Source organism: Pteropus vampyrus, unplaced genomic scaffold (genome assembly GCF_000151845.1).
Source record: "Pteropus vampyrus isolate Shadow unplaced genomic scaffold, Pvam_2.0 Scaffold27, whole genome shotgun sequence".
Classification (NCBI taxonomy): Eukaryota; Metazoa; Chordata; class Mammalia; order Chiroptera; family Pteropodidae; genus Pteropus; species Pteropus vampyrus.
The window spans coordinates 4994270-5021574 of NW_011888808.1; the positions used below are offsets into that span (position 1 = coordinate 4994270).

General features: G+C 31.5%; 1 protein-coding gene across 2 annotated transcripts in view; it reads right to left on the reverse strand.

Annotated features, from left to right (window-relative positions):
- Positions 1 to 1751: 1751 nt before the first annotated feature.
- The window catches only part of CDH10 (cadherin 10), a 143909-nt gene continuing 118355 nt past the window's right edge, over positions 1752 to 27305 (reverse strand). The window contains exons 6-12 of one of the 2 annotated variants that reach the window (XM_011356439.2): positions 27037 to 27224; positions 25669 to 25922; positions 17959 to 18095; positions 12972 to 13093; positions 8032 to 8140; positions 5111 to 5362; positions 1752 to 2803 (exon numbers count right to left, since the gene is read on the reverse strand). In XM_011356439.2, the coding sequence (XP_011354741.1) occupies positions 2313 to 2803; positions 5111 to 5362; positions 8032 to 8140; positions 12972 to 13093; positions 17959 to 18095; positions 25669 to 25922; positions 27037 to 27224 (1553 nt within the window). In that variant the 3' untranslated portion in view covers positions 1752 to 2312. Of the gene's footprint in view, positions 2804 to 5110; positions 5363 to 8031; positions 8141 to 12971; positions 13094 to 17958; positions 18096 to 21851; positions 21997 to 25668; positions 25923 to 27036; positions 27225 to 27305 lie in introns of those variants that run through there. The other variant, XM_023528490.1, reaches the window with a different exon arrangement.

Here is a 27305-nt window from a genome sequence, read left to right on the forward strand (position 1 = left end):
TAATGCCAGAGATCTCTGCTAGTTTTCTAAAATTTATAAAAATGGATGACAAATAAAACAAATGACAGAGCAAGTTAATGTCAGTTTGAAAAAATTATCTGAATGAAGATAAAAATATTCAAGTAAGAATTCTAACTATTGACATCTTATATTAAGAAGATAGGTAATGCTGGAAATGTATTTATTTATTTTTATTTATTATTATTATTTATGCCTATAGCACCTGGTCTTCTTAGGTGGTCTCCCATCCAAATACTAACTAGGTCCGAAACCTGCTTAGCTTCCGAGATCAAACATTGGGCTTATTGAGGGTGGCATGGCCGGAGACCACGGACCATGGCTCCCCTAGGGCACGAACCCAGGGCCTTCTGCGTGTAAATCGGACGTGCTAACTGCTACACTATGGAACCATATCCGGTAATGCTGGAAATTTAAAAACTAATTTTCAATCAAATGAATATTTTACATTTTGAATCATAAGTAATAAGAAATGCTCATAATATACGTCTTTATCTTTTCCATTTCTTGCTACAACTAGGATATTAAGGGTTTTCTCTTCAAGTTCAGCATATATGATCAAACCTTTATTTTTCCTTAAACTTTGAACTTTTGACAGTTAGCCTTCTGGGTACATAAAAGGGTTTTTGGAATATAGGAAGTAGAATAAACTAGGTTTTACAATGGTCTGATGAGTCACTTAACCTTGTAATGTGACTGTAATTTTAACTAGACCTCATGGGTTGTTTTTCTTTCATAATTAATTACCATGAAAACTAAAATATCTGTGGTCAGAGGGATGCTTGCCTTTTTAGCATAGAAGTCGAAGGAAGGAAAATCATTCAAGAAGATGGAAATAATTAATTCTGCCTTAAGGATGTCAGTATTGCATTCTGACTCACTCCAAAAGCATAGCATTTTCACTAATTAGAAAGCACCAATCTTTGGTATTCCTTACAATATACACAGCAGGGAATGCAACTTCTTAGTGTAGGGCCAACATAGTGCTCCGTTTATAAATAAATCATGTTTGGAACTTGTGAAAAGAGGGACCAGTTAGTGGTAGCTGGCCTCCATGAGTCTCAGGAACTCTGAAATTAACTGCCAGTTTCGTGGGAGGTTTTTTTGTTTGTTTGTTTTCTATTGAATTGACAGAAAAGTAGACTTTATCATAAATAAATAAATAAATGTATAATGCAGTTTTGAAAACCTGACATAATCACAATACTGTATCTTAATGGAATATTTAGCATTATTACTCTCATTACAAGGCAATTTCAATGTCACCATGGGAAATAAGTATATTTTCCATTAAAAGATTACTTCTGTCCGAAATCTTTCTGAATTCTCATTGCCTATAAATCTCAATAGCAAAAATGTCATACAAAAATAAGAAAATGTTTTATTCTATCAGATATTATTTTGGTAAATATGAAGAAAAAATTACTGCATTGCTAGTGTTTTGGGATAGTTAGCATAAGGATGGCCATGTTTTAGATTTGCTTAAATGGCAAGTTTTTAAGTGGTCTATAGATTAATGTTCCTTTTAATGTGATGAGTTGTTCACATGTCACAGCATAACAAAACTCAATCGAAAAATAATTTTTACCTAAATCATTTGATTAGACCCATCAGCAGTAATTACAATGACTTTGTGTTCTTACCAGCATTCAATATAATTTTGTACCAAGATATTTAATGGATAAAAAAAATCTTTTCCTTCCTAGAGAAAAAAAAAGAAGCTAGAGACAAGGTAGTTGTAAAAACTGGTTTATTTTTTAAAAATAAATACAAAAATATAAATATAAAACATTAGCAGATAGAATTTGATGAAATGAAATTGCACAAACGTTTTGTATACCAGGTTGCATATCACATCTACTAACACCACATGTACATTTTTTAAAATTTAATGTACAGAACAGGATATACCTTAAAATTTTTATTCACTTTTTTTTTTAAAAGCTTCATTTGCAAGGGCAAGACATGTATCTAACAGAAGCGGCTTGTTTGTGAGGTTACTTAAGGGAGAACTATCCTGTTCGTGTTTCTGAAATTATCTTTTATTTCCTAAAATGGACAACTCTGAATTTCCATAGCTTTGGCTCTTGGAAGTGATTAAATAAAATGTCATATTTATTCCATGAGACATCCTACAGGAAAGAATTAATGTAATTAATGAACAAATTTAAAAGTAAAAGGGAAAAAAATTGTGCTGAGTGGCAGGAAAATTCTCCTGAAGACCAAATATTGTGAAGTGGAGACGGCGTAGGTAAAGTTACTTCCTCTTGTTCCGACAGAATATGTATCCTAGGTTAAGAGTCTTTGTCACTTTCCCCGCCCCCATACATTTCCGCCAGCTTATTGAACCGAGGGCCCCATTCCCGGAGGTAATCATAGTTTTGGTCTCCGTCGGTGGTACCTGATTCTAACGAACTCAGAGATTCCGCAATGGAATCGGTTCCTTCGTAGGCATAGGTTGCGAGGGAGTCGTAGGGTGGTGCGGTGGGATCCAGATCATGCTCTTTTAGCCTTTCGTTAATGAAATCCCGCACATCCGTGTTATCTGGGGCTGTAGGAGTCCTCCGAGGTATGAATAAAGTTTCCGGAATAATATCTCGCCGGAGCTTTTTTTCCTCGATAGCTGCAGGATTCCGCAAGGTGCCGATGTCAAAGGCCTGGGTGTCCTCCTCTCCGCCACCTTCGTCGTTATAGCTGACAATGTTGTCTCTGATATCCTCTTTGGACAAGATCAGAGGCTCTTTTTTCCGCTGTCTTTTCAGAGCTGCAAACAGTACTACTATCACTTAGGAAAAAAAAAAAAAAAAAAGACACATTAAAGGTCCACCTAAAACACCATCTACATGATGAGTAGAAATGCTATAGAGTTTAAGCAATAGGTTTTCCCGGACAGGTTAGTATTTAAGATTAATTTTGTACTTCCACCATTTTTGTTGAAGGATTTCGCTAGGATGTTAGAGATTAAAAATAGTATGTTTATTTTTAAAGCAATGTGGGATATTTCTCAAATCCAGTGACTTAATCTATTTTTCTAAGTGTTTAAAGATTGTTCCTGATTATACAAATAGTAATCATACTTTGCATTACATAGCGACATAGGGTATTTATTAACAAATAGACACAAATTGAATTCAGGTTCAAGTATAATAATTAAGAAGGGCAAAAATATGCCCATGTTTTTCACATCCTTATTAAATATTTAAAAGGCAGCATTCTTCACAAAATATGAAGTATGAGTTTTTATTTAAATAGCTTTGCTGATGGATTTAGATATATATTTTTTTCTTACATTGTTAAAAGGCTTTAATTACTGGGGTGAAGGGGGGAGACCATATTGTTTAGATGTTATTAGTTTAGAAGTTTTCCATATAAATATATATCATGCATGAGATCAAAAATAATTGTTGGATCACATGATAGCAGAGTGAATTCAAATTACTACATGAAACTGACTGCAAAAACCACGTATGAACCTTGGCTAGATACATCTTAAACAGGTATAGATCCACAGGTAAAAATATGTATCGCTCAGAAAGGATATTTCCTTATTTCCATGACAAGTTATCAATAACAATAGCAACTTTGATCTCAATAATGGTAACAGCAAAAGAAATAGAAAAAAATTAATATCAAATTCCACCTGGTCATATTAATTTCCCACCTTCCTTCATGATCCTCATACATTTTGGTCATGATCCTTTAAAATGACAATTATGAGAAACAGATGTGTATTATATTAGATGAGGAAAGGGAGGTAAAATATCTTACCAGGTATATGTATGAAGAAATATCTATATTTAGTCTCTTTAGAATAAACATTTAAACAATATGGGATTTATTATTGTTAAGAATTGAATGTATCCCCTCAAAACTCATATGTGAAAACCTAAATCCTCAGCATGATGGGATTTGGAGGTTAAGTCTTTGGGAGGTAATTGGTCACCGAGGAAGCGCCTTCATGAATGGAATGGGTGCTCTTATAAAAAGGGACACAGCGGAGATGGTTGTTTTCTGCCATGTGAGGAAACAACAGAAGACAGCCATTTGGAAGTATGCCTTCAGCTAACACAGAACGGCCAGTGCCTTGATTTTGCACTTCCTGGCGTCCAGAACTTTGAGAAATAAATTTCTGTGGTTTACGCTACGTGTCTCTGGTACTGTGTTATAGCAGCTCAAGCTGACAATTATTCTGTGAAGTAGTATTAAGTTATGTTTTATCTTTTATTAATATAGAATGGTCAGATCACTTGCCTTTAAGCTTATTATGCAAGAGTGCAATGAGACTTTTTTTTAATGCAACATATAAGAAAGTTTCAATTTTGGAGAAAATATGACATTTTTTCCCTAAATTTATGTATTCATACACACATATAAACTTCTGATATAAAAATTTTAAACCTCAGATGGTTTATCAACCAAATGATCTTACTCAACAAAAAAAAAGTTTCTAATAATGAAAGTAATAAAACTTACAAAGGTGAGCTCCAAAATCCAAGTTCATTTCACTGCTTCTTAAAATGTTAGATACAGTGTTTTTTGGATTAGGGTCATAAGAATATTCACAGTAATTTTAAGATAATGCAACTAGAGAGTAAATTTAACCTGATTCTTATTTCAAAGGCAATTAAAAAGCAATTTGCTCTAGGTTATAAAATCAAGTATCATTGTTTTAAGGACAAGTCAACCAAGTAAAGGACCTTTTTAAAATTATTTCAGAAAAGAGTAAGATAGTGCGGCTTCCATCCAGCCATAAAATATGTGGAAACAAACTTTAGATTTACTGAAAAGCTATATATACAGTGACTAACTGCAAAGTGTCTTGCCTTGTTTCAGCCACTCAGAAATTGCGTAACCTTGAAAAATGTGTTGACTATTTCTGACTTTCAATTTCATTATTTATAAAAGGAAGGTTTTATTTTATCGAGTCAGATAAAATATTTTAATATAAACGACATTCCATAGTTAATTTACGTCTATCTGAAACATCAAGGGTAGTTTGGGAGGAGGTATTTTAATAGCAACAGTCCTTATTTACTAACACATCAAAGTAAGCAATCTAGGGAATAATCTTACTTGCTCTGACATTCCTTACCCAACAGAATGATGATGCAGAGGAGAATGGCGATCAAGGCCCCTGTGCTGAGGCCCGCAGGGAGCAGCAGCGCTTCCGCGCTGCAGGACTGCATGTTGCCTTGGCTATCGCAAGCGCACACTCGGATGGTCAGCGTGCCCGTGCTGCTCTGAATTGGGTAATCGTTGTCTGATATCACGACAGGCAACAGGTAGGTACTTATTTCATGTCTGTTGAATCCATTTTTTCTAGTTAAAATTCTGGCTGTGTTATCTAAAATAAATTTTAAATTATTACAAATAGCTTGGAACAGTGCCTCTGTCTCATCCTGATCACCGTGGTTTTAACATACACATAAAGCGATGTTTATGCAAAATATAAAAATTGATATAAATTTTCCTATAAAATGTATACAATATAATTAAAATATAGATAAGATAAATTAGTTTGTGGAATCTAATATGATTGCTTATATATTAGATTTTCAAAATGGTGAATTTTTAATAGTCAATCATTTATCAAGACTACATAGATAGCATACTGTTTTTCAAAATTTTCAGAAAACAAATATGCCTAGCAAGAAAAAATGTACATGCATGTCTACACACATATATAACACATTAATCCAATATTCATGAAAAAATATAATTGAGTAAATTTTCATTGTAATTGTACTTGAAAAATCAATGCAGTCAGAAACTTCATGAGTCTCAATATATGAACTATAGTGAGCAAGTTACTTAATATTTCTGAACTTTGATTTCTACCCATGAACATGAATAAATGTATATAGTTCAAAATATTGGTGGAAGACAGCTGATATGGAATGAATAATAGGCACACAGAAAGAAGCAGGGGTCTAATAAAGGCCAGCATCTTACTACCTAGTAGATTGCTACTGATATTTATTTGATCTAACTCACCCAGGATCTGTGAATGGAAGTTGTGGGTTAATAAAAAAAATTTATTCTAGCCCTTTATAATCAATACATATTAAAAAATAAAATCATTGTATACTTGGATGATAATTTCCTACTCTATTTGTCCAATGCACTTAGCCTAGTTTAGTCAGTCCTGTAGAGCTGGGTGAGAATGAGTTAGCCAATTTCTAAATTAAACAAGAGAGAAAAAACTGACAATTTCTCGCAGGTATAGTTGTTTGAACATAAAATAATCTTTTCTTAAATAATTAGTGAGAAGTTAAATTCTACTATATCAATTAACTACATAAGCTATGAAAGTGGATTAATAAAATAAAAGATGTACATAACCAGATTTTAAAAATAAAATGCAGTGTCCTGATAATTTTACAATATTGACTTATCTTCCCAGAAGTATTACAATATAATTCTTCCATTCTTAAGCCTACACTAAAATAAACATTTATAAGCATGTGGGTATTTTTAGAATTTCCTTGCCTTATACTTTTTAAATGTTTGAAGAGTTCGTAAATCTTAATTTTGCCTACAATAACTGATATATTGAAGAACAAAATAAGGATTTATCTTAAACTAACCATTCTATTCGAATCATTTTGTTTCATCTCGATCACCGTGGTTTTGACATACACATTGTTTTGATGAAGTTTTTGGATCAGAAACTCTTTCTAACATAGGAAAATGGTACTGTTTGTCAAAAATTAAGACTAGCCTTGAGTTGTTTTTCCAGTAACTGTGAAATGCTGTGTAAGATGTACTATTTCAAATCTCTATTACTTTTTAAAATTGAGAGGTGGTTTGGTTGGGATCTAGGGCTCAGTTTATTAGGAACATAAAGCAAACTAAAATGCAATTAGAAAGAGGTAGACTATTGTCAATTCAGTACTGAGGCTGTCCAGTCTAAGTTCTGTGTTTAGGTTGCCAGATTCAGCAAATGAAAATGATGGCTTGTTTTCCTGACATTCAAATGTAACTGAACATTTTGTATTTTAACTGCCAACTGTATGTTGATTTTTCCAATCACAATTATTTTTGGTGTCCAGAGGGAGAGAAAACATAGACACTTCAGAAATTCAAATTTAGATCTATAGGTGTTACCTATAGATCCACTTCCCTTGACTGATTTGTGCAAAGTTCCTACTACATCATATATCTCAAGTAACAGTTGGCTCAATATAAAACTATCCATTACCTTAAACTACTTTCTGATATTCTGAAAGCCACCTAGAGGTAATATAGCAACCTGGCTCTGCCAGCATACACACAACTGTTAGGAAGGAACTATAAATATGCCAAAGCAGTTAGATTTATTTTAAGAATATCTATAGTTGCTCTAAAACAAGTATGCTTTATAACGAAAACTAGCTGATGCTATTGTTTAACATAAATTTACGAAGGAGAGAAAAGCTCTAATTACATACTTTTATTTAGACCAGAATAATTGCCATACTTATTTTCAAAGAAAAAGCTGTTCAACTTTTTAAAAATAGTAACAATTTTCATATATTTTTTCTCTAAAATATGTTTCTACCTTTTTTGAGAATGCAAAACATGCAGCTTTAGTATTTTTGATCACAGAGACATTATAAAATTCATATATTACACAGGAGAATAGTGTATCTTGCCTTTGCAACTATGCTTTTTGTACAGTCCCTTCATGGGTTGATATACTACTTCTCTTTCTTCTCACCCCTCTTCTTTGTTCTACCCTTTTTCTTAAGAAAACTGCTTTTTCCCAGCCTTCCTTGAAAGTTTTTTGAGATTCATTCTTTTAATTAGGATCCATATAGAGATTTCTTTCACATATTTGATTATTTTAAAATTCAAGAAAGTAAACCCTATCAAGCAAGAAATTGCCATAATATCTCATTAAATATCCAACAGAAACACAATTTTTAACAAAGATCAATACATTAATACATCAAGTAAATGGCAATTGTTATCTTAAAGAAAATGTTTCATTGATGTCACCTTAAATCATAATGAACACGTTCTGAAATTTACCTTCATTATCCTGTACTGTGAAGTTTGGATTTACAGCAGCTAAACTGAAGAAAAATTTCTGTCCGCCTAAAGGGTCATCTTTATCTACTGCACTTATAGTCTGTATTAGCTGCAGAAAAGAGAAAAATATATATTTGTCAAAATTCCATAGGTATAATCTGCTTATAACATGTAAATTTTGATATCTAATTTATTTCAAAAATTTTAAAGGCAATTGATTTTTTCTACCTGCATTTATCTTTGAGTTATTCCATTTATTTTATTATTACTTTGATTTTAACAAAGTCCCTATTTCTTTCATTCTCCCTCTCCCTGCGTGTTACTCTGTCTCTGTTTTTGCCTATCTCAATTTCTCTTAAATATTACCCATTCCTTCAAAATGATAAATGGTAATATATTTTTTACAGTTTTGTTAATTTAGATAAAGCTTTTGAAGTGAGTAGTGTATTTCAAATATATTTGAACACTGATCTGGAAAAGTTTATATAATGTAGGAAAAATTAGAAAATTATTTTGATTGAGGCTTTGCTCCTTATCAAAAAAGCGAAAACTACTCAAAAAAATCTAAAGATTTTATAGACAATACTATACATACCTTTTTCTTAAAAAAAGACAAACATTATTGTCTACTATAACAGTAACAATTCACTTCATTTGCACCATCAATACAATTATGTATTTTTAAATTCAACATATGCATATTATGAGAAAAGGTTATATTAGAAGGGTTATTTTATTTTATAACTCTTTATATTATTTTCTGGTAACAATATAAGAAACTATCTGGTAACAAAGTAAAAATATTAACACCTTATACTATAATCAGATTATTGATTTGAACATGTTATATGATTAATTGATATTATAAAATATATACGTAATATAGCTATGTACTTTTTTGCATACATACCTACTTTGTCGTTAACTTATATATATAATATTTTACATATTTTTTGCATATTTTGATTTTGCAAGGGGGCTTCAGAAATAGTTAAAAATGTGTACTGATATCTATATAAATGGTCAAATATACTTGAATGAAAATATTTGTTACTGACATTTTGTTGATTTAAAAAGGAAGTTTAAGTTTAAAACATGATGTAAAATAATTAAAAAACAAATTATTTTAACTATTCTGTATTAAATTATTTTTCTTTTAAAGTGTCTTATAAAAATAACAATGCGGTAAGTTTGAGGCACTCCTTATTTAATTAAATAACCCTAACCATTTATTTCAAAATGATACAAGAAATATAATTGCAACAAACAAAGATAAATGTTTATTATCTAGAAATAGGCAGCTAAAAAATTTTTAATTTTGAAAAATTTTAAAAATACATTTTAAAATATAATAACTACATTGTGAAATGTTAGTGGTAATTTAAGATTAAATAAAAGCAAGAATTCATGGCTAATGGCTTATCCAAAAGACGGTACATATATAAAAAAATTAAACAAAATGTTAAAATAATGTTAACTAATTTCCTTTAAGAGGTATTGATTCAATTACAAAAATATTTCTCGACTGATGTGTTTGTCAAGCAGCCTAAAAATTTTATTTTTAAATAGTGATTTGTTAGAATAAATTGAAGAGGAAAAAATGATATAAATGTGATAACATATCAAGAAAGATAGTAGACTGATGGAAATTCTTGTTTATATGTATCATTAAGATTAATACGTTAACATATAGAGATATAAATGATAAAAAGTGAAAGTAGAGATGATGATCTTTTAAAAGAAAAACTACAATGTCTCATAATAAATATACATTTGCAACTGTAATTACAATTTACAATTCCTGCTCATTTTTACACTTCAGAAAAAATGGCCACATCTTTATATATATCCGTAAGAACGTTTAAAGGTTTATGTAGAAATTCTCAATTAAAATGTATTATTTTAATTAAAAATGGTAGCATTGTAGATTTCAAAATCAATGGTTCACTGATATATTTTCATTAAATGTTATAGAGTGAATAAGTCAAGCTCATATTAACAATACAAACAAAATAGAATCACACGTCGGAAATCTATATCACATTACAACATATTTTTGTGATCCCAAGAATTCTCTATTGTGGATCGAGGCATTTACTTCTTTTCACAATGTATTTTTTTCCTTCAGGACATAACTTGGCTTCTAGTGTCCAACTTCCTCATAACCAGCATTTACTTTTCAATCTAGTCTTCCTTTCCTTTTCCAGTCATACATTAAAAAATCACAGTATTTTGATTTGGTATATTACCATAAAGAGTTACAATAGAAATCAGAAGTTGGCTACAAGGAGATAAACCATACCTTTGTGTCTCTATGTAAGCACTCACTATTTTATTTCTGCTGGAGACAAATTTATTTTGGCCCATTTCCAAAAAAAGAAGTTACCACAATTAGGCAAAAAAGATAAACTAGTGATGTCCAGTATTTATTTTGAGCATATGAAAAATAGACACATATAAGTCATTTATATTTTATCTCCTTAGCGGTTAAAAAATTTGTTGATATTTTCCACTGGGCTTTTCTTGAATAATCTTAAATCAACTTGAGTGGTGTTTCAGTGAGTATATTATAATAGAGTTTGGGATGATGAATGGAATTTAAGATGTTTAAAGTTAAACCATTCACTAAGTTTTACTTTTTTTTTTTTTTTTTTAGCGAGAAGACTAATAGTTTCTGCTGATGAAAAAAATTCCCTTTATTCTGATAAAAAGAATCCTTCTTCAGTTGCTGAGGAAGTAACATCACTGTTCAAAGGAAAATATGTAAAGGGATATTTTGGGTTTGAGAAGTGTGTGGACTTTAGATACCCGTGGATGTTTAAACATAAGCAGCAGTCTTCTCTGAGGAGACAGACTCAGGGAAATCTCCTATGAGACTGAAATGCTATTTCCTTCCCATAGAAATTAAAAAATTTAAAATACATTTTATTTACTGAAGGCATGGTGCATGTGTGAGGGAAAATGGAAGAAAAGAAAGCCAGCCAGTCCTCTCTTCTTCCATCTCCCAAGGTCCCCTGACTCTCTCCGAGATGAAAAAAAAAAAAGGAGAGTCAAGTGGCCTAGTTCAGGCACAAGAGGGAACTATTAATACCATATTATTGTAAGTTGCATCCTTTCCAAGGAGGAAAGTCTCCTATTTTTACAGCAGGGAATAGGCAAATAATGAGTTGGGGGTGGCAATTAGCTTTATTTCTGTCTTCTCATTTTGTCCACGCACCAAATGAATAGAATTATTTCTCATAGAGTTGTTCTAAATGCTACTCTTAAAGAACACGTAATTTGGAGAAGTATTGGGTAGATTGAAATACTCTATAAATAACTAAAGCACACCCAGAAGACCTGACCAAGCTCTTGCTTCCTGAGGGGAAGACAAGACAGAGTTAACAAATGAATTTCGAGAAAGGCTCAGGGAAGGACTTTACCAAATTGCTTTGATTTTTCCTGCCAGGATGTCATAACCTAGAATTCCATTATTGAGTATATAACAGGTTAGTTTAAGCAACCATTTTTCAGCCGATGAGACCAAAATGACACCTAACAAACTGGTCTTATTAAAAATAATTGCTAACTACTTTTTAAAAATTAAAATCAGCTTTGATTTGATTATATTTTCCTTTAATATGTCAACTAATTTTTAAAAGACTGTAAAATATAAAGTTACTGAGCTAGATAAAGTTAAAAAAAAAAAGGAATCCCTTATTTTGTGTATTTTGAATACTTTTGAAATTCAGTATTTATAATGACTCAAATGGTCTGAAAAGATATCTCTTGAAAATCAGATAGAAAAATCATAGAGGGAGCAATGTATGCAGCAGTTGCAAAGTGGGTAATTTATCTTTTAGAGAAAAAGCTTCAACTTATATCATGCTGAGCCTGGCAGGCAGACGACTATTTGGAACGGTATTTTTAGGGCACACACTAAGAAGTTTCATTAAGAAGTAGGTCGGAAGTAGCTAAGTCACTTAAATATTCCAAATTAAACATTTCCATAACATTTTCAAATAAAAAAATGAGTCCAACTGCAACAGTTTTACCATTTCAAACAATAGACAGGCTATTGAATTCCTGTTACAATCTTCAGAAGGAAGAATCTGAGCTATTTCACATTGTAATTTGCATAAAAATGTAACAATGACATTGATGTTTATAAAGAGCATCAAATGATGTCAAAACACCATACAGTTTTATGGTGGCTCCTCTTTCTTTAATAAAACAAATTTGATTCCTAATTATTATTTATAACAGGCGGCTTCATTCTGTGAAGATAGCACTCAAACCAATTAAGAACATTTCTTTCAGCCATATACGCTGGAGCTTTTCAAACAACAAAATGAGTCCACTGAGGAAAAGACTTAAAGAGTTATAAATAAAGCTGATATAGAAAGAATATTTTAAAGGAGAACACTAAGTCATTAAGCACTTTATGTGTTGCTACAATGAGGAAATAAATGTATAAATGTAAAGAGCAAATTCTCCAGCCCTGCTTCGAAATCTGTTTGCGTATATTGAAATACTGATGGAATGTTTTGCTGATCCCATGTATTGTTTGTTTTTTCTAACTTTTATTTCTCATATCTCTAGCAGTTATCAATATTTATCTAATGACACAGCAGGGGTTTTTTCTTTGTTTTTTTTGTTTATTTGTTTTCGAAAGTTTATAAATGTAAAGTTATTTATTCTTATACCTTAACTTTTGTGACAACAATAAAATCTTATAATTACGTTAGGACTTTACAAAAGAAATATGAAACTTCTTATACTGTAATTTAAAACATTTTCAATCTTAAAAACATCAGAGTTTGTTTGTTTTTATATCTATTACTGTTAAGACTTTATGGGTGTTTTTATCTCTGTTTGCTCATTCCTCTTAAGATTGGGAAAAGAAAATTTAACCACGCCATTAAAATCTTCCCATGCTTTCAAATCCTACAAGTACTCACCTGTCCTGGTCTGGCATTTTCACAAACAAAAGTGTCATAAAACACAGCAAATTGTGGAGCATTGTCATTAACATCCAAAATTCTCACAAAAACAGCCACACGTGTCATCTCTTTGGGGTTGTCTAGAAAAGAGAAAGGAAAATTTTAGAGTTTCTACCAGATTTAGTTTGTATAAGCATCTCGTGGATATTAAATGCTCACATACAAATAAACATCACATTTCTTCTACTAACATAATGAGCAAATGCAATAAAGAAAATTACTAAGAGCCTAATTAAGTAGTCACGAATTCAGTTATTATTGGGCTCTAGAGTACTATTATTATTTTGGAAAATCTTTTTAAAAGCACAATACAGTGTAATTGAGTTCACTGTATTGTGAACTCAAATGCATAAAATAAGAACAAATGCATAAAATAAGAACAAATATTTATTAAATCTTTGTTATACATCATTATATTGCTTAATCTTTATTGATTTTTTTAGATAAAAAAGTAGTTTTAAATAAATTAGTAACTTGCTCAAGATCGTTAGCTTCTAAGTGGTAGTTTGTTATATTACAACCTAACCGCTGACCACTTTTATCACAAAGGTATCCCAACAGCTACTCTCAACTTTCTTTTTGGAAATTTTAATATGTAGCTACTAATTATACAAATTGAATAGAAATTTACAATGAAATGTCTCATTAATATAATTGTTACTGGTATCATTTCAACCATCCAGGCTCAATTTTGCATAACAAAATCAGTTTAACAGTATAATAAGTATAATTTTTTTTTGCTACAAATGATGAAATCAAGAGCATCAAAGTTTTCCCATAAAAACATGCATTTAAAAATTGTTTCAACTGTAAATAGAATTTTAAAATATAAATGTCTATTTAGCTTAGTCTTGGGTAACAACCTAGTATTAGTCATATTTACATTATATCCACTGTGGATTTTTCTAGGATCTTGTACTAATATGTGAGAGTGTTTTGACATCTTAAATTCAGGTTATATTCGTCAGCCTTCATGATATCAAAACCTCAATCTTTGGATATAGTTAAAATTCTGTGTAAACTTTGGCAAACACAAGCTGAAGATGAATATAAAAAGAGAAAGAAGATAATTAGCTAAAAACAAAGCAAAACAAACAAAGAGCAGATGAGCTGAGGGACAGTAGGAATCTTATTAAATGGTCTCTACCAACATGGGTTATGAGTAATATTGTTTACCCTTGTGGAATATATCTGACTTTCTAATTTTATCTAAATAATTTTTTAGATACAAGGGTAAAAAATATTGTCAGGTGCAAATAGGGAATATGTCACTACTCAAAAGAATTTCTTTCTCCTCCTTGCTCTCCATGTAATTATAATGTTACTAAAATAACGAAATCAGCACTTTTCAAAAATAATGTGTAAGAACTGATTATTCAGCAGAGACATTTTCAAGGCTGAAGTAGTATGAAGACAGGCAGACAGAATTCTAAATCCATTTTGAAGTCTATTTACCTTTTCTTCTTTTCAACAGAAACTTTCAAATGCCTTCCCTCTGTAACACTTCAGTTGTACCTCAGTCTTCTTAACCCGTATGAATTCAGTTTTCAGGTTCTGGTTTCATATTTTCTAATGTATTGCTACATATATTTCACTTCTTAGTGTGTTAGGTGATTAAAAAGTTCAGACCCTGGGGTCACACAGAGCTGCTTTGATTCCCACATCCATCACTCATTCACGATATGACTGGCCAATTTACTCCATCTCTCTAATGCCTCAGTTTACTCAATGTGCATCAAAATCGAACTTCTAATCTTATAGTTATTTGAAAAATTAAATTTAATGCATGAAAACTTCCTATCAAAGTATCAGTTTGTTGGTAAGTACCCAATATGTGTTGAGCATTATTATTAAGATCGTCTTTATCGACAGCCATATCTTCTTCATTTCCTTACGTTACTTAAGAGTGTATGCTCTTTCTCCACACAAAGCATCCACACAATAAAAACTAGCTTTCCTACAATTCATGTGGGTCTGAAGAGAAGTACATTTTGAGAAAAGTGGAGAGGAGAAAAATGGCATTCTACTATTTTGCCACCTCTCTTACTTGTGGACCATTTACTAATATCCGGAGGCACAGGGTCTGCCTACGAATGAACCATCAATCATCTAAAGTTACTTGCTGCTATGTAGAAGAGTGGGAAGGTATTATTCTTCTATATTTTCTGGAACATGCTCTTTAACCTACTTATATATTTAGTGGACATAAGCAACATATTTTCTTTCAATATAAAGTTTTGAAATAAAAATAGCTCTTTTGTGGGTAGCAATTTACTTTCTAACTATGCCACAGAGTGAAGAGAGACAGAAATGTTTCATATCTAAAAAATTGCACTGTCAGTCTCTTCTCTAACAATACGTAGAGATTCTCCAGCCTCTTTACAAATAACTCAAGGCTCTTCAAATCAAAAACTAAATCCACAGGGATTAATGTGCTTTGTAAAGCATCAGGCCTAGAGTCACCTATTCAAAAAACAGTACTTGCACTGATCTTTTTTACTGGCAGATGCTACAGTCTACATATAAATAAAAACATAAAGCATTCCAAGGAAGCATTGTACTGAATAGCAGCTGGCATATATTTATCACCTGAGTCTCTCTCAGGGTCATCAAGGCAAACGCTGTTGTAGCAAGAATATATCAGTGGTAAAGGATCTTAAAATGTACAGCAGAAGAGGAATCTGTACCTATGTATCCACAGGCTTTCCATGCCTCCCAGAAGATGAAATTAAATTATTATCTAGAAATTTCAGGCTTTAGAAAGATGTATATTTTCTATCTTATGGCAAGAATTTCCACTAATAAGAAACTAGGTATAGGTAATGGAATCTTTCAGTCATAAACTTTGCTCAACTGTCTTCAGAATGTACTGCAATAATTACAGTTAAATTTTCAGATGTAATTAGAGAAATTTACTGGTTTTTACAATGATGTATCCTATAATCCCTGACTATGTCATTAATTTGAGATTTTTTATTCTTCACATAGCATTTAAAAACATTTTTTAAAAAAGAAAAAGAAGTTTTTCATGGTATAATGCACTAAATAATTATCTGAAGTAGCATGTGCCATATGGTGTGATATACTGCTGTAGGATGTAGAATTAAACAGTTAGAGGCAGGGCCTGGAAACATATTGGTTAGGAAGTGTATTTATATGTCGTTGTGTCCTGCCTGCTTAGTGTTTAGTGTATGACACATTTGCCATAAACCCAGTGTTTAAAATCTAGTAAAAACTATTTCCTGTATGCCATTCTCCTCTTACCCTCATTCCTTTTAATACTTGGAACAGCAAAATGGACCCCTGACTGCTTGTGGTTTGGCAGACAGACATTCTCAGCAGCTACTCCATAGACTGATTCATTTAAGGGCAAGAAACAGGTTTAGTTTTGAAAAAGAAGAATGTAATTGGCCTGGCTTTTTACAGAATCGTAATTACTTCTACTAGCTTTAGAAGTTAAATTTCTCCGAGTATCTGAAATGGAAAATGCAGTTTCTAGCTCACTGGCCTTGAATAAGGATCTTGAATCAAGAGAGAAAACAAACAACCATGATTCTGAAGTGACCAGATTGAATCCTGTTGGGCACTTCTAATCATGGTGATGTGGGGACAGATAGAGAAATAAAAGTTTTCTTTAAAAGAAAAACTAAAAACAAAAATATCTTCTGTTAGCCTTAAAAGGCACAGCCATTTACAACTCAGGATAGGAACACTGAACCATTTGGAGCATCATGTTATTCCATATTTCAAAGCCTGATTTAAGGAGAAAGCTGAATGTACTTTATCTTGAAGCTTTGAATTTTGTGCTGATCATCCGTCTAGACTAGTTCCATCTTTCTGAGACTCTGGTATTCAGCCCCAATGATCTGCTTCTCAAATCCTGAAATGGATACTTCAAATAACCTTGACCTTGATACGTGTTTGTGGATTCAGGTTAGTATTTCAGATCTGGAATTTATAGGTTTCGTTTTTCACCATGATTCAGTCCCTAATTAACATTTCTTTTTAAAACAGTTAAAGAGCTACTCTGCTCCACATATATAGTACAGGAATCAGAAACCATGAGCAGGTTTGGATATGTGGACAGGGCTGGCTTCATGGGCATGCACAACTATACAGGGCCTCACACTGAGAAGGACCACAAACTTGTTTTAACACTCTGCTGTGGCCATGTTAATATTTCTTAATCGTTTTTAGCAAAAGGCCTGACATTTTCAATTTAAATTTAAAATGGGCTCCGCAAATTATGTAGAAAATCCTATACACAAGCAAGAACTTTTACTAGTAGAGACAGATGTGGTTTTGAATCCTGGCTCTGCCTGCTACTAGTTGGATGAAATCTGGTAAATTATGTGTACAATTCAGTATTGGATCTAGAAACACAATGACTGGTTCCAAATCCCAGTTTTACTACTTCTGGCACTGTGATTTTGGGCAAGTTACCAAAACTCTTGGAATCTTATTTCCTTCTCTGTCAAATAAGGTCAAAAATATTAGTAGGGAAAAATTAATTTAAAATTCTTAGACTAATATCTGGAAAAGAGTGTTTAATATTAACTATTATTACAATTACTTTGGTTTTCTTGTTTGTAAAAAGTAATAGTATGTACCTATATGTTTTTAAAATTAAGTGATATACACCCAACATTTAGCATAGATTCTTATTCATAGTGTCCATGAAACAAATTTATTTCTCTTTTCCCAAACTAGAACGTCTTTAGTACCCAATTCTAGATTTTTTATTAATGTAAAATGTACATTTATCTCTATCTAGAGCTATCACTTACTATATATAAAAAGTATTAAAAATTATAGGTGTTGAGAAGTTTTTTAAAAACTTAGATTAAAATTATAAATCACGTATACAATGAAAAGGAATTACTTTTAATATAAAATAAAACCTAAAAATATATGTTAAATGTTATACACATAAAATTCATCTTACTGATTTCAGCAGCTATAATGGTAAGATTGTGCCATTGAGATAGTTCACGGTCAAGTGGCTTTGATGTATAAAGGGATCCATTTCCAGAATGTATGTTAAAGATCCTGTCAAGGTCAGTATGGCGATCCAAGGAAAATCTGAACATAGAAGGCGAAGAAAAATACATGGCAGTGTTATTGATGGTTTGCAGGATAAAATGTTAAAATGCGAAGACACACATGTAGGGATATATCATAATTTCAGGAATGTATATAGTACTAATCTAGAATGCATGCATTCAAATTTTAGTCTTCCGAATATTTGTTATTAAATCATTATCTCTTTCCATATTATATAGCCTTGATGTATTTTTTTTCACAAAATAGTTGGCATTACATGTGGTTACATTATCAACTGACTCTACCTAGTAACTGAGCATTCCCTTGAGGAATTACAGAAAGTATCTAATACAACATATTCCCAGAAGCAAAGTCTTTTTCTTAGTGAGAAAATAGGAAACATTAGTTTCCTCAGAGTAGTAGGTAACCGAATTACAATGGTGTTTACTGGCTTCTTGGTATGATATATATGCAGTTTCAGTTTCTTAATCAAATGTATCGTTATAAACTGTATACGTTTTAACCAGAGGTGCTTTTAAAATATAAAAGTTTGGGAGAGAAGTTTTTATATATTTGTATCAAATTAAGTCAGTGTATTTATATAGATAAAGCAATTATGCTGCTAATTGATTAAAGGTGTTGTATTGGACATCATTCTAGAGCCTAATGCCTGGTTTATCAATCAGGTTGATGCACTTCGATAAATCCCATTATTTTGAGATTTGTCAGCCGAGGTTTAAAATAGGTTCCTGCTACTTCACAAATGTAGTGGCTTACAATGTTTTATACTTCTGGAGTTAGCAAGCAAAATCTGCAAGTTATACATAATGCTCCATATTAAAAAATTAGAGAAAACAAAGCAAAACTAAAATTACAAGACCAGGAGTAATATTCAGTTATGGTATATCTTTTTTTAAGCACAATTGTCATTTATTTTGAGGAAAAACAGATGAAATATTATTTAAAATTATGTTTTATGAGTAATAATACAAAATAAAAAAAAGAGATGCCATAAAACTCTCTTCTCTTTAGTGTTCCAAACTTGTATAAAGTTTACAAAAATCAATTGAAATTTATGATCCTTGTGTCTTCTTTTGAATAAACTGAATTAGAAGAACAATTTAACATGTCAATACAACTAATGGGATTTTACTTTTGAGGACTGCTTATTTTAAATTTTTATTTTAAATCAGTTCTAAAAAGAATGTACCAGTGATTTATAAATTTCTTTAACCGACTCAAGTTCTTTCTATTAACACAATATAAATTCAGTTTTGTAATTAAGAGACACATATTACCATTCACAAATAAAGTAAAAGATTGTACCTCTATATCTGCAATAATTCACAAATTCTAACCCAAGCTGACAAAATTCTTTTACTTCTGAAAGACTTAACATAAATTTTACCACTTCCTTGGAGTATTCCATGATTACCTGAAGTAGAAACTATTTGTCTATCATAAAGTACCTTGTACCTCTCATCTCTGCCATATACTATGTTGCATTAGAAATTCATGTCATCTCACATCTCTAACTCAAAGTCAAACATGAAAATACCAAGCATCTTATTTGGAGTCTAGTAGGCACTCGAAAACTATTATTTCTCATATTGAATCTTTTTCCCTAACAGACTGAGAACTCCTTGAGTGACTAGATTCTTTGCCATTTTGGCAAATGATAGGTACCTTATTTTTGTAGAAATATGACATGAAGTTTCAATATACTAATCAATATAAAGCATTATTGTGTTTGTCAAATCCATTTTATGTGTGTTTTGTCTTAGCTGTTTCTTGTAGTTTAGTTTAAAGAAACAATGAAAACATTTAGTGGATTACATGAAATTATCTTGAAGATACAGAGACCCTGGTTCTTGTTCAAACTTCATATAATTATATTTTTCAATTATCCATTGGCAATTTATGTTTGTTAACTTTCATTTTCCTTTTTAACATCACTTCCAGAACACACATTTTAAATAAATTCTTTTGATTATTGCATTAAAACCCACAATATATGACATTAACAATTTATAAAGGCCTGGTATTATTCATCTCATAAATAAATGGCTTTAATGAAGATACTTTAATTCTATGAAAAAATATATTGTTGTCACCTCCGTAATGTATTAAGAGTAACATCCAAGAAAATTCATTTGCATTTTCTACATAGGCAACATAAATTCAAGTATTCAATAACTTTCATGGTATAGACTCTGTCACTAATAATCAATGAAGTTATTAATTCTATTGCATGTTATTCATAAGTGAATTATTTCCTTCTGGTCATTAGACTTGCATTCTGATTAAATATTTTATTTTTTGTTTCAAAATCCACAGCCATATTTTGACATAAAATAATCATCAGTCTGTAAGAGGATGCAAAATCTATTTCATTGTGTGGAGAAATACTTTTGTTGCCACTTAACAATGAGATTAGATTTAAATTGAACTCTTTTTAAAAATATTATATATCATTATTAAAATGACCATTTTAAAATCAGGAACACAGAGCACGGCCTGTTAAAGTTGGTTGGAACTATGCCAATAAAATTCTGGGTAAGTATTTAATGAGGAAAATTCAAAGTACATATTGGTTATTTAAAAGCTTCAAAGGGAAAAAAGAATGTAGCAGTTTCAATGAAGATAAATAGATTGGGGAAGGGGCGTTTATGGTGAAGTGATGCTGGCAGATGGGAACTAAACGTGATTACCACATATAGATTTCTATTGCTAATATGTAACCTGTGATACTGTATGAGAATATAAGAAAATATTTAGGTAAAATTATATAAATCAAATAGTAATTTTAATATATACATAATGTGACTTTAATATATATAAAATAATATATATCTAAAATATTAAAGATATAGCAGAACCTATAGAATTTTTAACTTTAAGTCAAGCTAGAGTCACATGGCACATGAAATTAGAGGTTTTCTAGATTTCAGTGTCACATACTGAGATGTCAGAGAAGAGTGCAATTAGCAACTGCACAACTATTTGAATTCCTACTTGACTGGTCCACATGGAATAAGGGGCAACCAAAATTATCCTGCTGAGTGAAACAAATGAAATCCAAAATACATGCTGAACCAAGAGTTTAAAATGAGCAGTCGTTTTGATGCTGAGTATTGTATACAGATATCTGTATTTCTTTAAAATAATATAACAATAGATACAATTCAAGAAATAGTGAAAACTTTGAGTCTTTCACATTTTTAGGCATTTATCACATCTCAGGCTGACATAAGAAAGAAAAGCAAAAAAAAAAAAAAACAAAACAAAAACAAAAACAAATTACTCTTATCTTTCTGGAATGTTTCGAATATTTTTGATAAAGCCAAAACAACAAAAAACCCTTTCCTCTTTGATGGCAGGAGTATAGGGGAGTTTCAAAAACCATAATGTTACCAAATGGTAACACTGTTATAATTATATTCATTTTAACTGTTAAAATGCCTCTCAAGCTCACATATTATTTAAGAAACTGAAAGCACAAATAAAGTGATTTGACTATATTTTAAATTTGTAGGTGAAAGTGTTTTTTCTCTGTACCATGGGTACAAATATCTTAAAGAGACAAGCAGATGATATCAAGCAAGTTTCATGATTAGAACTGAAGCAGACTATGAATCTTGTGCATGCCCTGTCCCAAACAGAGACTACTTTAAACACCAAATTTACGTACAACTTTTTGAGAGACCTTCTTATCTTTCAGTACATTAAATGCTTTAAATAGAATTTTGTTACTTCAACACTTTTTCTTTTCATCTTAAACACAGGCATAATTACCTAATGGGGCTAGAAGTAGAATCTGGGTCCCTTGCCATTACAGTACCAATGATTGTGCCCACTTCAATATCTTCATGAACTTCAAACAAATAGGAGGATCTGCTGAAAATAGGAGGTTCATCCACATCTTCTATAGAAATTTTCACAATTGTTGTATCTTTAAATGGTCCTAGGTAATAAAAACGTGGATCCACATGGGTATTTTCTGCTTCAACCTTCAGAGTATAAAGTCTTCGGCTTTCATAGTCAAGTGGCTATATAAAAAAAGTAAATAAATTATTAAATTAGATTTAGGGAAATTAGATTATATGTTTCTTCTGAGTAACAGTATGATTTTTAAAGTCTGATTGAGTTTCTTAACTCAAGTTGTTCATTAACTGTAAATAAATAAAAAGGATAAAAATAATTTATTTACATATCAATAAGATACAGTTTTTACTTTTTATGTATTCAATGTATGATATTTCAGAACATAGAAAATTGAGACTTGAAATCTTGGAAAAATTGGAAAAGATTAAAATGTAAAGTTGTGACCCACTACAAAAAAATGGGCTGATGAATTGTGTGTTTGTGTGTTCATGTGTGTGTGCTAAGGTGTTGGCTACTGCTATTTTTTTCTAAGCAAAAAATTCGTTTATCTTTTTAAATTTATGTTGTGATGTTTTCCATCAGTTTAACAGACTCTTGGCACCACATAAACTTTATAAAATTTTGAAGACTAATATAGAATCTTAGGTTAGTTTTGTGATAACCAGGGCTCTAGTGGTGACTTTATGCATATAGAACACTCAAGATATTTCATTAGGACCTAAATTTTACTGCATCTTATTTTTTTCTTAGAATGATGGTACTGACTTTACGACAAAAAAACTTTACCTTTAAACTATATCAAGAAGCGTATGTTAGTGGGAAGCTTTAATTTATGTAGCAGAAGGGAAAATGTGAACAATTCAATTATCTTCCAATCCATGCTGTCTCTTTTTATTTGCAGTTCTAATTATTGCTTCATACATCTGGATAGATGGTATGGTACTTTTTATGCCTCCAACTGTGGTGACATATTGCCATTATTAGCTATTAATTGTTTTTGTTTTTGTTTTTTTTTAAGGAAAACAATGTTATTATGGAGGGCTTTTATTAATATAGCTCAAAAATATAATCACACATATTAATTTGCCTTATAAATTTTGTAAAATCTCAAGGAGATCTTTGGCTTTATGTTCCTCAGACTCAAGCACACTATGAATTACATTTAAACATGATAGTGAGATTTTTTAATGGATAATGGATAATGCATAAGTGGATAGTACATATTGGAATCTCTATTTTCTAAACAGTTGGATGTTTATTTATATTGATGCTGTGCACCTTTTTCACAGTTATGATGCCTTCCTGTGTGTCCTTCTCAGTTATGATGTCAAACATATCAGTCCCATCACCATCAATAATTCGGTATTCGACTTCAGCATTTTTCCCAGTGTCTGCATCTATTGCTTTTACACTTCCAATGGCTGTGCCAACCGGGGAGGATTCAAGTACTCGAAGATGGATGGTGTCTGCGAAGAATAAAGAAGATGAGAGGTGAGGGGATTTCTCATTAGAATATTCAAAGATAAATGTGTTATAAGCAAATATTACAAGTCTTAAACTCTACATTAGATGTTGACTAGTTAATAAGTTCAATACATGTAACATAAGTAATATTAAAGTCTAGGTACAGAAAACATGGAACTTTAGAGTATTTAGTCATTTATATTATGAGTAGTGAGCACCAACCTCTAATTGTATTAGGAATTCTGGTTTTTAAAATGATCATGTTGTCTTTTTTGCACTTGCACAAATAACTAGAGATCAGCTTTGAGTGCACATATATACCTATGTGTGTTGATGCAATCATAACAAATTATAGAATAAGTAATATTTATATTTGTTTTCTTTGTTGTATTTAGTTATATACTGCTCAGCTTTTTTCTGCTGCCAGAAAGCACATTACAAAATTCCATGAAATCAGTTATAATCAGGAGGAATCCAATTTTTACTTGTGACAGGAGAAACAAAAGATAGTCTATGAGAGAAATACAAAGATGCCCTTCACACTATCAATATAAAAACACTAAATTGTGACAAATTCTTCTCTGTTCCAAGAATTTATTCAAGCCTCTGATGTACAGAGATGTGCTTCTAGTGTGAACAACCTCTTCTGCTACTGAGGTTTATGTTTAGCACCTAATCATAAACTATGTGTTACTGACAGATAATAGACCTGAAGTAGCCTTCTGATTATGGCACCTTCTTGCTCATAAACCTTAAGCAGTTCTCCTTAATATACATAGTAAGTCCAGATCTCTTAGGCATTCATGCTCTTGCCCGAGTATATCTTTCCTAAAGTATTTTTCCTTTATTCACTTCCATGAAAGATTTGCACCATTTTGAACTTTTCTGAGTTTTTTTTTTAATACTTAATTTCCTACATCTCTCTTTTCATCTTTTGCCTGCTATTTCCCTCTCATAAAACTCTTCCCCCAGTGCTCTCATATAATCATAACATAATTAACCAAATCTGAGAAAATGGCACTGTTATGGGCCGAGTTTTGGGGAGTCTATGCCTCTCAACCTTCATATGTGGCTGTATTAGAAGACAGGGCCTTTAAAGAGGTAGTTAAAGTTAAAATGAGAGCATTAGGGTAGGGTAACCCTTAATCTAATATGATACTGTCCTTATAGGAAGAGCAGATTTGGACATAGACAGGCACAGAGAGAAGACAACCATCTACAGGCCGAGAAGAGGCCTCGGAAGAAATCAACCCTGCTGACACTTTGATGTTGAACTTCTAGCTACCAGAACTGTGAGAACTAAGATTTTGTTGTTTAAGCCATCCAGTCTGTGATACCTTGTTACGGCAGCGCTAATGAACTAATACAGGCACCTAGCACCTATATCTGCTCAGTTAGGGAAGTCATTTCCTAGGAGGCATCATTATGACCCAGTTTCTCCTACATAGTTAGTCTGTTAGCCTGTATTTTTTATTGTTTTTTGTTTGTTTGTCTGGTCCACATGGAATAAGGGGCAACCAAAATTATCCTGCTGAGTGAAACAAATGAAATCCAAAATACATGCTGAACCAAGAGTTTAAAATGAGCAGTCGTTTTGATGCTGAGTATTGTATACAGATATCTGTATTTCTTTAAAATAATATAACAATAGATACAATTCAAGAAATAGTGAAAACTTTGAGTCTTTCACATTTTTAGGCATTTATCACATCTCAGGCTGACATAAGAAAGAAAAGCAAAAAAAAAAAAAAAAAAAAACAAAAACAAATTACTCTTATCTTTCTGGAATGTTTCGAATATTTTTGATAAAGCCAAAACAACAAAAAACCCTTTCCTCTTTGATGGCAGGAGTATAGGGGAGTTTCAAAAACCATAATGTTACCAAATGGTAACACTGTTATAATTATATTCATTTTAACTGTTAAAATGCCTCTCAAGCTCACATATTATTTAAGAAACTGAAAGCACAAATAAAGTGATTTGACTATATTTTAAATTTGTAGGTGAAAGTGTTTTTTCTCTGTACCATGGGTACAAATATCTTAAAGAGACAAGCAGATGATATCAAGCAAGTTTCATGATTAGAACTGAAGCAGACTATGAATCTTGTGCATGCCCTGTCCCAAACAGAGACTACTTTAAACACCAAATTTATGTACAACTTTTTGAGAGACCTTCTTATCTTTCAGTACATTAAATGCTTTAAATAGAATTTTGTTACTTCAACACTTTTTCTTTTCATCTTAAACACAGGCATAATTACCTAATGGGGCTAGAAGTAGAATCTGGGTCCCTTGCCATTACAGTACCAATGATTGTGCCCACTTCAATATCTTCATGAACTTCAAACAAATAGGAGGATCTGCTGAAAATAGGAGGTTCATCCACATCTTCTATAGAAATTTTCACAATTGTCGTATCTTTAAATGGTCCTAGGTAATAAAAACGTGGATCCACATGGGTATTTTCTGCTTCAACCTTCAGAGTATAAAGTCTTCGGCTTTCATAGTCAAGTGGCTATATAAAAAAAGTAAATAAATTATTAAATTAGATTTAGGGAAATTAGATTATATGTTTCTTCTGAGTAACAGTATGATTTTTAAAGTCTGATTGAGTTTCTTAACTCAAGTTGTTCATTAACTGTAAATAAATAAAAAGGATAAAAATAATTTATTTACATATCAATAAGATACAGTTTTTACTTTTTATGTATTCAATGTATGATATTTCAGAACATAGAAAATTGAGACTTGAAATCTTGGAAAAATTGGAAAAGATTAAAATGTAAAGTTGTGACCCACTACAAAAAAATGGGCTGATGAATTGTGTGTTTGTGTGTTCATGTGTGTGTGCTAAGGTGTTGGCTACTGCTATTTTTTTCTAAGCAAAAAATTCGTTTATCTTTTTAAATTTATGTTGTGATGTTTTCCATCAGTTTAACAGACTCTTGGCACCACATAAACTTTATAAAATTTTGAAGACTAATATAGAATCTTAGGTTAGTTTTGTGATAACCAGGGCTCTAGTGGTGACTTTATGCATATAGAACACTCAAGATATTTCATTAGGACCTAAATTTTACTGCATCTTATTTTTTTCTTAGAATGATGGTACTGACTTTACGACAAAAAAACTTTACCTTTAAACTATATCAAGAAGCGTATGTTAGTGGGAAGCTTTAATTTATGTAGCAGAAGGGAAAATGTGAACAATTCAATTATCTTCCAATCCATGCTGTCTCTTTTTATTTGCAGTTCTAATTATTGCTTCATACATCTGGATAGATGGTATGGTACTTTTTATGCCTCCAACTGTGGTGACATATTGCCATTATTAGCTATTAATTGTTTTTGTTTTTGTTTTTTTTTAAGGAAAACAATGTTATTATGGAGGGCTTTTATTAATATAGCTCAAAAATATAATCACACATATTAATTTGCCTTATAAATTTTGTAAAATCTCAAGGAGATCTTTGGCTTTATGTTCCTCAGACTCAAGCACACTATGAATTACATTTAAACATGATAGTGAGATTTTTTAATGGATAATGGATAATGCATAAGTGGATAGTACATATTGGAATCTCTATTTTCTAAACAGTTGGATGTTTATTTATATTGATGCTGTGCACCTTTTTCACAGTTATGATGCCTTCCTGTGTGTCCTTCTCAGTTATGATGTCAAACATATCAGTCCCATCACCATCAATAATTCGGTATTCGACTTCAGCATTTTTCCCAGTGTCTGCATCTATTGCTTTTACACTTCCAATGGCTGTGCCAACCGGGGAGGATTCAAGTACTCGAAGATGGATGGTGTCTGCGAAGAATAAAGAAGATGAGAGGTGAGGGGATTTCTCATTAGAATATTCAAAGATAAATGTGTTATAAGCAAATATTA